This window comes from Marmota flaviventris, chromosome 14, assembly GCF_047511675.1.
Source record: "Marmota flaviventris isolate mMarFla1 chromosome 14, mMarFla1.hap1, whole genome shotgun sequence".
Lineage (NCBI taxonomy): Eukaryota > Metazoa > Chordata > Mammalia > Rodentia > Sciuridae > Marmota > Marmota flaviventris.
This window is the reverse complement of record NC_092511.1, coordinates 17,800,032-17,812,953: the sequence shown is the minus strand read 5'-3', so window position 1 is coordinate 17,812,953 and position 12,922 is coordinate 17,800,032. Positions and strand designations below refer to the sequence as shown.

The following is a 12,922-nucleotide window of genomic DNA, read 5'->3' as shown; positions in this document are numbered from 1 at the left end:
AAGTTACCAAAACCAAAAAAGAACATCTTAATTAAAAAAAAAAAAGATCATTGTAATCCACCATCAAATAATTAAAACTTAAGTAGAAAATTAGTCCATTCAGTTAGCTACATCCGAATTATCCTCTTCATCCACAGGGACCTCCATCTCCGAAGCAGCATCCCTCAGCTTTTGAACCACAAAGACCTCGACTTCTTCTGGTGAGGAGAAAACGTAAATCTCTCCAGCACTACTCCAGTTTAAGCTTTGCCTGGTATAAGAGAGCATGCGCCAAACCCATTTCATGTAAATTTGGCTTGACCTTTGCAAAGCCTTGTGCTGCTTAATGGGAGAGGGTGGTATTTGGTAAAAAAAATCCAGTCTTTCCCCTTTTTGAAATTTGTCCCTTTTTATTTATTATATTGTATCATAATTCAAATCAGACTGGGAAATATTTGTAGACTTTTCTGTGATTCTTATCACAGAATGATCCTTAACTGAAATAAGCAGAAATCTTTAGATAATTTTGGAGAATCCCTAAGAGATAGATATTCTAAAATTATTTTCTATTATCCAGTCTACCATCTGGAATATTAGAATATTATACTCTCTAGTTTAACTCTTTATCTCAAATATTAGAATCCTAGTTTCCCTTTGCATTTCCATAGGTCAGTACTTCTCACCTTTCCAAGTGATTTATTGTAGCTTTTAGTTTCTTAAGTTTTAAAATTGTAATGAGAAAAATTTTTACTGGACTGAAAAGTTTGTTGCCTTTTTACCCTCTTTATGGGGTGGCAGTAAGTAAATACAGAATCTGCTTATATTGCCATTTTCTTTCAGGATAATGAAATAAAACTCCATTGTAATTAAATGACTTTTGTTTTTGGATGTGACATTTATTCCATCTAAGAAACCAGTTCATATTTTTAAAAAAATCAATTGCATGTCTTCAAATAGGAATGAAATAGTAATAAATTTAAAATCCATTATGAAATAAGTTTTTGTATCCCAAACATGTTTATCCATGTATTGGTTCAGTTCAGTGAAATTTATGCTTAACAAAAGACTATGCAGTCTTGGTGAAAAACTTTAAAAGTAGCTGACCTCTTAGAAATTATAGATTTGTTAACTTTTACCTTGAAATTAATTCCCTGGCAGTTGGAAGTTTTTGCATGCATAGTATGTATGATTTTTTTTTTAAATACTAAAATATTTCTCAACATACACTGGTATGAAGAACATTCACACAATAGTAGGAGTTTATGATTAATGAAGAGTTTATCCCTAATTATATTTCTCTATTTTAATATTCAGTGACAGGGCTAAAATAATGAAAAAGTTTTAACGGACTGTCTATATCTTCAGTTTGTTTGATGTTGTACTTACAAAAACAACCTCATAAACTTCTGTTATGGCCTTGTTTTTAGTCTAACATCTTAACAGCTGTATTTTTAGTCTTTCAGAAACTTTTCTGTCTTAATAGAATCTTCTTTACTATCCAGATATTTGTGTTCAGCATAGTATTAGAGATGTAGTATTAGAATTAGGATGGGTTTATTGTATAAAAACTTTTAACTCTTTGAAAGGTATAATGTCTTTTTGCTGTAACTGGAATGATTAGATCCTGAAATTTTGAATAACAGGACAGAAGGCCTAACTGAGACATGGAGTCACCCTAAGTGTAACACATTTAGCTGTGGTTATTCTGCACTTTTTTCTTTTCTTTTCTTTTTTTTTTTTTTTTTTTTGTGGTGCTAGGGATTGAACCTAGGGCCTTGTGCATGCGAGGCAAGCACTCTGCCAACTGAGCTATATCTCCAGCCCGCTGCACCTTTAATTCTAGAGTCTACTTAAGGAAGTATATTAAGTCAGTAGTTATCAATTTTTTAATATGTGACAGAATAATTTTTAAAACTTTCTCAAAATACACATTTTAAAATTTCAAGCCCATAGAGATTCTGTTCACTGTTTGTTGTGGGACTTGGGAATCTATATTTTTGTTTCAGTTTTATCATTCACTCTGATGAATATAGACCAGTAATTTTTTTTGAGGGGAGGGTGCTTATCCTGAGATTTATTATGCTTCTTAAAATACCACTTTATCTTTCTAATTATAAAACATTTTTATGTCTGAGACTTACTCATATCTAATGATTCATTTAGACTTAAAAATCTCTTCCATGTTGCTAAGAAGTTTATCCTTACTAATTTGGAGGAAGTCCATAACGTAGCTGCATTAGGTTTTACATGAACTGTAGAAAGATGCTTTAATCAGGTGACTGAATCACCCCCAAAGGAGTTTCCAGTCAAGTCCCAGAAGCAATATGCCACCCTGGGCAGCACTACTTGGTTAGACCAGTAATTCTTAATCACAAGCAAAATGGGAAGGTCTTTCCTATCTTTTTTAGCCTGTTGGTTATAATAATCCATGTGAAAATTTACTTCAGTGAATGGAATCTATTATTATTGCTAAGCTCTTTACCTGGAATAAATTAGGAAAAAGTAAACAATGTATTGTTATGTATATACTTAACATGTTATTAATTATGGCAAACAAATGTTATGGATAACATTTAACATTTACATAAAATGCCTTTTTGTGGCTGTTCAGTTTTTTTGTTTGTTTGGTTTTAAATTCTTTTTTTTATAAACCTTGGCTCTTGAATAGGACAATGCACTAATTTTCTAACTATGCATATACTTTTAAAGAAGAAAAAGATTTTTAATTGTTTATATTGTTTGAAGATGGTAGTTTTTTCTTTCTTTACTCTGATATGGAGGATAGAACTCTCATGTTTTAATCATTCTTGAATTATTTTAATTGTAACTTTGAGCAGATGATTCATATTCATTTTGTTGAACATAACAAATGTGTATGTCAAAGGAAAATAATTTTTTCAGCTTTATTAATTGAGAAGTAGAAAATAAAATGAGGCTAGTGTGGTAAATCTGATTATTCTGAAGACTTATTTGAGAGATAAATTGCTATCATTTGTATAATATTGATGTTTAATGTGTTTATAGTTTTCTGAGTTGAATTCTCACAGGAAATATTTTTCCCCCTAACTCTGAATAAATTTTGCTTTGTAATCACCATTTTTATTTCAGTATCTAAGTGCTCCATGAGGTATACCACTGTGAGGTATACTAAGGGGAACAAACCTGATAATATCCCTTGGGGCCAGTGTTCTATAAAATGTTTGAGTGGTTCCCCCTGCTGGCAGAACTGATAAAGGAGGCCAAGTGTAGTATGATATAAGATAATGTGGCTAGTTTGAATTTTACCTCCTTTTTGTGATGAAGACTTAACAGTTCATGTGTTTTTGTATGTATTTGTTGCTCAGATGAATGAAATGTTGTTTAACTGCATCATCCATTAAATATGGATAGTATATTATACTTTGTAATATATTATACTTTGTATTGATATAGCCTGTGACATTTGATTTCATTCATTTTAAACTAAATAGATATATAAAGAAAGTTAAAGTGGAAAATCAATTGAACTATTTTTTAACATTCTTATTCCATTTAATGCCCTTTGAGCTCATAGATTAATTATAATTTAAAATTATAATTTTTAGGTAATTGTTAATTCTAGTGAGTTACACTTAGGGTTGGCAATGCATTAGCTGTTTTTGAAGTTTCTGCTTCTGTACTACTTTGCACTACCATTTCATTTATGTTTAGAGGCATATAGTATTAGAAAAAAAAATTTATAGGCAAGCTCAATGTCATGAGAACTAAACTAATGATTGACAATATTGATGAAAGATTGAAAAGAAGTTATAATTCTTTTAAAACCTTTCCTGAATAAAGTTGTACATTTTAATCAGTGTTTTTGACACTTAATACCTGGCTTGTTTTGTGTTAATACTTTTAGTTTATCCTTTTGTTTATTTAAAATATTCAAAAACATTTTTGTCTTGAGTATTTAGTCCTCAATTCAACAGTTTTGTTAGGTGACATTAAATGGTCAGTGTTTATTTTTCCAATAAAATTATACATAATTACCAATTTAGTATTTTTATTACTTTACATAAAGGTGTATATATTTACAAAATGTATTTGGGAACTTGGAAGAATAAACTTACCTTTGTTATCCTTCTTCTTTTGTGCATTAGGCTACTGTGGAGCTGATATCAAGGCCCTGTGCACTGAAGCTGCCCTCATTGCTCTTCGGAGGCGATATCCGCAGATATATGCTAGCAGTCATAAACTGCAGTTGGATGTTTCCTCAATAGTGCTTAGTGCCCAAGATTTTTATCATGCAATGCAGAATATAGTGCCTGCTTCCCAACGTGCTGTGATGTCTTCAGGACATGCACTATCACCTATTATAAGGCCACTGCTGGAAAGGAGCTTCAATAACATTCTAACAGTCTTGCAAAAAGTGTTTCCTCATGCTGAAATTAGCCAGAGTGACAGGAAAGAAGGTACTTTAAATAACTTTTTCGTATTATTTAAATGAAATGAATATAGATGTAGTTTCTTCACAAGTGTGTGTAACTCTTTTATATTTGCCATGAACATATAAAATACATCTCCTTCACTGACCACTGTATATTCCAGGCCTGGCATATTGCCCAGTATATAGTATATTGCTTGGTGAATATTTATAATGAATGAATGAATGTTGACTCTTGGATTATTCTAACCATTATAATGTAGGAGTGTTACTATCTTTAGAAAGTTAATTATAATATTAGTAGCTTACATTTGTTATTATAAAGCACTTAAACAAATAATCATTAATTAATTCTCATCACAGTCCTATGGGTTAGCTACTTTAATTATATAGAGGTGAAGACTGGGAGACTTTGGATAGTCATTTGGTTTACCTAAAGTTACCAAGTAAATTCTGGGGGCAAGCTCAAACCCAGGAAGCCCAATTCTACAAACTATGTTCTTGCCTTCATCACCGTTATGCCCCTGTGAATTCAGTTCATCAAATGTAATTTGTTGGTAGGGCACTCTGCTGTATGCTTTGCTGATTTGGAATGTAAAGCTATTGGTAAGAGAGTAAATTAGAACCTGGTTGTAGAGGGTCTTGAATTTGATTAAGCCTCAGATCATACTTTGGACACAAGATAAAAAGAGAAAACTGCCTTAAAAAAATCAATCATTTGAAAGAGAAAATTAGAAATTTAGGTTGGCATGCTAATCAAAGTAAGGTCTGTGAACTTTGAAGGAAAAGTAATGTCTTTTGGTTATCTTGATGCCCCTGGTTTGTGGAACCTTTTTTGGGATGTAGTTTGCACCAAATAGAAAATTCTGTAGAGAATTATACCAACATTTGAAAATATTATATAGTAAAAGTCATGAATATGGTTCAATTAATTGTTCAGGAACTTAAATTCTTTTAGGGATAGACTTGTATGAAATACCCATAAAGCACTTAATTTCTTAAATTTGATAGATAGAAGGGAACAAATATTTTAGTAAATATCTATGAGCCAGGCACGAAGCCACAATTTGTATATTTTTTATTTCTGTTTTTCATAACTAGGAATGTATATCTTTTTTCAATTTTTAAAAAACTTATGTCACTTTTAGAAAGATCAAAAAAATCTCACTTTCCCTTCTAAGAGAATATCTCCATTTGAAAATGAACATTTTATGGAATATACTCTGCGTATAATTTTTTTCATAAGAATAAAATATGCTTTTGTTTCAACTAATGGAACTAAATAGCATGTACCAGTAGAGAAGAGCAACCAAATTTTATTTAATTATTGGCAATTAATTTTTAGTCTTTTAGATGTATTCTGGTTTGTTTTGGTCTTTAATATTTTTTCGTAGACAAATATCCATTCCTTTTGAATGAAATTATCATTCAAAAAGTACTCAGTTAATTTTCAGATTAATTAAAACCTGTGAGATCTCTGTCTGCACAATTCTGTATCTCATTTTATAAAGCATTCCTCTATTTTTTCCTTTATTTTGGAAGGCTATGATTTTTGTCAGTCTTTATTTTATTGAGATGGGGACTTACTATGTTACTTATGCTATCTTTGAGCTCCTGAGCTTAAGCATTCTACTGGCATTAGCTGGGATTATAGGTGTGCATCTACAGTACTTAGAGTTGATTTCTGTCAATCTTAGTTCTCCCCTGTATCTACATACATTGCATTTTTCTCTGTTGAACAAATTGGCACTTTTTTCTTAAAAAAAAATATCTTTTTAGTTATACATGGACACAGTATTTTGTTTATTTATTTTTATGTGGTGCTGAGGATCAAACCCAGGGTCTCACACGTTGGAGGCGAGGAGGCCAGAGATCTATACTGCTGAGCCACAACCCCAGCCCCCAAATTGGCACTTTTGATGGCATGTGTGAAATATAAATGTTAATCTTTCAGGTTGTAGTCCAGGAAAAGTTTTTTAAGTATTGCATTCTCAGGGGAATTTTAGTTCCAATTGGTCCATTGAGCAGTAGCCTAAGGCCCATAGACAGACTAATGCTAATCGAATGAGTACATTTTTAAGATGGGCTTGAACTGAATTCCTGACTCCACCTTAATTAGGCCATGTTTTCCTTGAAAAGTTGTATGCCCTTTAAAAAATAAGGGTCAATTTTTTCTTTGTTGTTACTTTTGTAAGTACTGTCCTTGACTCATCTACCCCATTAACTGAACCCAGATATAAAGCAGACTGATTTAGGTCCAGTTAACTCAGTTTTCGTTAGTAGGTGAGATGTGATGAGAGTGCTGCTTCTTTTCCAGATGTATTTTCGTAAGCCACATTTCCCAAATTATATCTCACAATACTTAAGTGGATAGTTTGTAAAGTGAAAGAATTATGTGTAATCCTATTATAAAGTATTCAAAATATTATAGTTTGTCAGTTTGCTGATCAATCTGTATTATTTGATAGATAACTTGTTAGTTAAGGCCACTTAATTTTTAGCTCAATTTTCCTTATCTGGGTAGAGAACTAAAATTAAATCTTCATAAGCCTCATAATTCTTGTGTTTTTTTTTTTTTAACACAGATATAGAAAATCTAATTTTAGATGATAGTGAAGATGAGAATGCTTTATCAATTTTTGAGACGAGTTGTCACTCAGGATCACCAAAGAAACAGTCATCAACTGCTGCTATACATAAACCCTTCCTTCATTTTACAATGTGAGTAATTCATATCAAATTTCCTTCAATCTAGAATGATTTTTTTTTTTTGTTACTTTACTCTTAGAATTACATAAATTTTTACATCTTATAATTCTAGGGCTTTGTTTTTCTCTTGTTTGGACATAATTCTGGAAAACTTTTACTGTGTATGTTTTTTTGGTGTGGTAATAATTAAGTTTTTGGTCAAATACTTAAAGTTGTTTTTTCTCAAGCAAAGTCTTATCTGTTATTTTGCCCCCCTCCTTTTTTTAAACAAAATGATTGTGTGTGTGTGTGTGTGTGTGTGTGTGTGTGTAGAATGGGGAAGGATTACCCTTTGGAAATCAACCCGTGGGCCCCAAATTTTATTGCTTTCAGTTTGAACTAAAATGGTCAGAAATGAATTATTAACCTCATTCTAGAGCACTTTTGATAAGTTTCAGATGATAATTTATGAACTCCAAGGCTACTAAAGAGATTTTGAATTAGAAATTGCTCAGTAATTAAAAAACTTTTTGATTCTTTAAAATGTTATTGGTTTACACTTTTGTAATTTAGATTTTATGGCTTTTCTATTTACTTTTAGCTTTGAATTATGTTAAAGTAGCTTTTGCCATTTACTGTAATGGATAAACACTTTTAGTACAAATGTAATTTTAAATTAAGAGACCAAAAAGTTTTCAAATACTAACAGCATCATTACTTGCATTTACATAATTAACACCATAGTTGAAGAACCATAAACCTCCAGTCAGGTAGGTCTAATAGCACTTGTATTCGAAGAGGCTTGATTGTGTGTACTTTTAAGTAATTTTTTCTGTAGAGGTGTTTTGAACAAATTCAAGTCTTCAACTTGAGTCAAAGTTCCCCCAAGTAGATTTTGGTGAAATGTTTTTGATTATTTGCATTGATGACTCTTTCTTTTTTTCTGATGTTTTAAAAATGGATCTAAATTACTTTCATCTATTCTTTTTTTCTTGATTTGACTTATTTATTTATTTATTTATTTCTGAGATATGAACCCAGGAGTACTTTACTTCTGAGCTATAGCCTCTGTCTTTTTTTTCCCCCTCCCTTGACAGTCTTGTTAAGTTGCTGAGGGTCTCAGTAAGTTACTGGGGCTGGCTTCCAGCTATCCTCCTGCCTCAACTTCACAAATTGCTGGGTTATAGGTAGGAGCCTCCAGGTTCAGCTCTTGATATGTTCGTTAACAGCATGGTCTGTTAGATTTTTCTTGTTTTCTAGGTTCTTTCTTTTATGTTCTTAGGGAACTTTTCTTGGACTCTTCTAACATTTTATAGATCAATTTTATTAATTACAGGCCAGTTAAATACTTTTTAAATTTTTAAAACATAGTTAGCCTGTCTGTGTGTGTATTGTTTTGGCAGTCTTAGTTGTTTGGATTGGAATTATGTAATAGCAGGAGCTAAGGAACTATTAGAAGCCTTATATTTGCTCTTTTGTCAATAAAGAAATATAGAAACAGTTTTTGATGTTAGAAAGCTTCATTTCCAGTTTTGTGTTTGACGTTTTATTGAGAACATTCTCTTCACTGATTTGATGTGTGTCACTAATATAACTCTTTAGCTTAGCTTTTCTGAAAGAATTGGTTTATCTTTTTATATAAGCTTTTCTAGTTTTTAAAAATTTTTCTTTATATTATCTAGATATTCTAGAACAAGCTTTTTTCTTAGATATTTCAATATTCTAGAACAAGCTTTTTTCTTAGATATTTCATGTAAGTTAATATTTATTAACTTATATCTCTGTTCACCCACTCTTCCAACTTTTTACTGTAGTAGGTGCTGAAAACACAAGCATGAATAAGATGTAGTTCTTACTCTATAGAAGTTATTGTTATTGGGGTTGCAAAGATTGCAATGTTACTAAAGTTCTATGAGAGCAAAACTAATTATGTTGGAAAGTCCAGGAAAGCTTCACAGGCAACAGCGACATTTGCTCTCCTTTGAGTATAAAAGGATGAGAGTTAGCATCTGAGTGCTTATTACATACAGACTGGACATGTGCATTTGTGATATCATTTTATAGAAGAGGAAACTGAAGCAGAAATAAGTTAGTTGTTCAGGATTGTGCTAACAAATTCAGAGCCAAACTGTGCTATTTGTTTCCTGGGATCATGTTCTTTCCAAATTGGTTTCCACATTTTACAGATAGATACGGAATTGTATAGCTTCCTTGGGTAAATTGGGTATGATTTTTCACACTCTCCAAGAAGCATGCTCTTTTGAATAAAAGCCACACAAAGGGTAGCTACACACAAAGGCCACACATAGGGATGTTTTTGTTGTTATTGTTTGGTTGGTTTGGTTTTCTGTTTGAGCAACATGTGTTAGCATGCCAGATCAGTGTAGAAAAAGAAGACCTTAGTGTTGCTGTTGCTCTCCAGCCATACCAGCCTGGGCATTACTGGCGGGTTTCTCGAAGTAGTGTCCTAAATCAATGTTGAAACCTCTTTAAAAGATTTAAGATACAATAGAAGTCAAGATAATTAAGGTCTCTCAATCTGGTAGAGAGGCCCTATGATAGAAAGTAAGTTTTCTTTGCTTTTTTGTATTACCAAAAGGGGATTAAAAACAGAGCTTTCTTAAGGTTTCTAAAATGAAAATAGCTTTGTTTTTTTTGATTAGAAAGATGATATACTCTGTAGAAAATTCAAGTAATAAAGAAGAGCATAAAGAAGAAAGTAAAAATTAAAGTCCCAGCAGCTGAAGGTAATATTTTTTCAAGTTTTGGTGACCACACCTCCATGTTCTCTATTTATAAATAGACCTACATATGATTTTATGCAGACTATATCCTCCTATAAGGTGTTAATGTAACTTGCTTTTTTATCCACTATGCTGGGAATGTTATTTCATGTTCGTATGTTTAATGTAATACTCTAAAGATAACTGTGTAGTTTTAATTTTTGTATGTTCCAAAATTTATAGATTTAATAAAATTTGAAGTTTTTCATTTTTCTCTTTTATAAACAGTGTAACAATCGACGTATTTTTGAGTATACGCCTTTACATCATTGTTTGATCCAATACTCAAGGTAAAGTTTAAGAATCGTGATCACTGTGTCAAAGGATATATATATTTAAAACCTTGATACAGATTGCTAAGTTGCTTTCTAAAAAGATTTTACCAATTTACCCTTTTACCACTAATGTTTGAGAGAGTGGTAAATGTAATCTAATGTAAAAAGACTTTTGTCAATTTTGAGCATTGTTTGTCCTATTTTTTTTGGGTAGTGCTTGGGATCAAACCCAGGGCCTCATGTGTGCTAGGCAAGCAGTCTACCCTCTCCTCTGTTTGTCTTTTTAAGTCTTAATTAACCAGATAGTTGAAAATAATATTTTTTTTTGTTCATTCATTTCTTCTTTCATGTATTCATTCACTCATTTAAATATTCTGTATTAGTGCCCATTATATGCCAGATATATTCTAGGTACTTGGGATTTGTCACTGAACAAAATGGATAAGACCCCAACCCTTTTTTTACATTTTAAGTAGAGGAGACAGGCAATAAAATAATAAATGTTATATAGATGAAATACTAGAAGATAAGTACAATAAAAAAATGCTGAGAATCATAAAAATTTAGCAAATCCTTGGGAGTAGGGTAAGATATAGAATATTTTTGAACATACATTTTGACATATTTTGACTTGTCAAATACAACTTCAGAAAAGTTGTGCTTTTACATCCCCTGTCCCCGGCAGTAGATGTGAGAATACCGATTTTTCCATCCTTTCGGTAATAATTAGTATTAGTTAATTTTTAATTTATCAATGTATCAGACAAAAAGATTTTTGTTTTTATGTATATTTTCTTAATTTTTTTTCATCTGTGTATTAATGACTCCCATATGATTTTTGAAGCCTAGGTCACTCTTGAGTTTCAGACCCTGTTTAGCTCCCTATATCTCCTTCATTGTACCATTGGTCTTTCTGCATATTACTGTACTGTATCTCTGATTCTTTTCCTCTGAGGCCTATAGCATCCATTGAGTTGTCCCAGCTAGATTTTGACACTATCCTTCACTTTCTTCTTCCTTTCGCTATCTAGTTAATGATGAAGTCCTCTTTGTCTTACCATATAAGCCTCAGGTCAGGCTATTCCTTCTCACATATTCTGATGTTATTCTTTGTCTTACCATATAAGCCTCAGGTCAGGCTATTCCTTCTCACATATTCTGATGTTATTCTTATTTAGACTATCATTAAATTCTCATACCTGGGTTACTATAGCAGACCTTTTACTGATCATCTCTCCTCTCATTTTGCCTTCTTTTAAAACTGTTTTCCATCCTGATATATTGGCTTAGAGTTATCTTCTCAAAAAATATGTAGTTGTCCTTTGGTATCTTTGGGACCTTGGTTTCTGAGCCCCCTTTAGATACTTTAATTTGCCAGTGGTAAAGTCTACTGGGAAAAGGGGTGGTATTTGCAGAAAACCTAATGTTTGAGAGATTGGTAAATGCAATCAGATGTATCCTCCTATATGTGTTAAATTATTTCTAGATTACTTATAATTCCTAATGTATTTATAAATACTATGTAAATACTTATTATACTGTACTGTTTAGGGAATAATGACAAGAAAAAAGTATATACATGTTAAGTACAGGTGCAACTTTCCCCCTCATATTTTAGTATATGGAATCCATGGATACAGAGGGCCAACTGTCTGACTACTCCTTAAAGTATGTTAGTGCCTCATTGTTTTCAGTACATGTTCCAAACTTTTAAAATGGCTGACAAAATCCATCATAGCCTCTCACCATTTGTCTCTCCTTCCCTTTCTTCTCTCCAACTCTAGTCCTTTACTTCTATGTTGCTTCAATATGTGAGAAGAAACTTGCTGTGTGAAGTACATCCGTTACCACGAAGGCCCACAATCATTTTAGCTTCCTTTTTTTTTTTTTTCCACATCCTGTTTTTCTTTTTTGTAACCCATCCCTTCTGTCTCAGATCTGTTGAATTTCTGGTTTAGTAAAGCTTTTCCAGGAAAGCCTTTTGTGAGTCTCTAGACAGGGTCTCCCATAGTACTGTGTACTTAAATATTACCACTTATTCATCACATTGAATTATGGTAATTTGTATGCTAAGTACCATTCAGTTACAAACTCAATACTAACAGCGATATTGTTGGATGCCTAGGATCAAGACATTTAGCATAGTAGCCTTTCTACAATTGTTAAATGAATAAACATTAAAAAAATTACCTTTTTCTGTTTTCCTTTGCAGGCATCTATATCTTTTGCCCATAGAGGTTGTTGGTGGGGGGGTTTGTTCTTGTTTTTTAAACTATGTATGTACATTCTTTATTCATTAAGAATAATTCCTGTTTATGGCAAATTCTTTGTCCTATTTGGTTGCTTGCCATATGGTTCAGATTATGTATTTTGAGTTACAAAAGTGTTTTTAGATTTCTGTGAATTAAAAATATATTAAGGCTGGGCATGTGGCTCAGTGGTAGAGTACTTGCCTAGCACACATGAGACCCTGGGTTTGAGCTCCTGCACTCTCTCATACACACACACACACACACACACACACACACACAGATGAGTCTTTTTTTTAAAAAATATTTTCTTAGTTGTAGATGTAGTTTATTTTTATGTGGTGCTGAGGATCGAACCCAGTGCCTCACATGTGCTAGGCAGGCGCTCTACCACCTAAGCTGCAGCCCCAGCCCCTGAGTCTTCTGTTTTTCTTACTTTGTTTTTGGTTTAGAATTCATTTTGTCAGTGCTTTGAAATGAGGATCTGAATCCTTTTTTTTTTTTTTTTTAATGTTTATTTTATGATCCATCCTTATTGCA

The 12,922-nt window shown here is 32.2% G+C and overlaps 1 protein-coding gene across 8 annotated transcripts in view; it reads left to right on the top strand.

Annotated features, from left to right (window-relative positions):
• Atad2b (ATPase family AAA domain containing 2B) overlaps positions 1 to 12,922 on the top strand; it is a 141,157-nt gene that overhangs the window by 69,160 nt on the left and 59,075 nt on the right. For all 8 annotated transcript variants that reach the window (XM_071601369.1, XM_071601371.1, XM_071601373.1 and 5 more), the window contains 2 exons: positions 4,104 to 4,415; positions 6,973 to 7,108. In XM_071601369.1, coding sequence (XP_071457470.1) covers positions 4,104 to 4,415; positions 6,973 to 7,108 — 448 coding nt within the window. The remainder of the gene's footprint in view (positions 1 to 4,103; positions 4,416 to 6,972; positions 7,109 to 12,922) is intronic.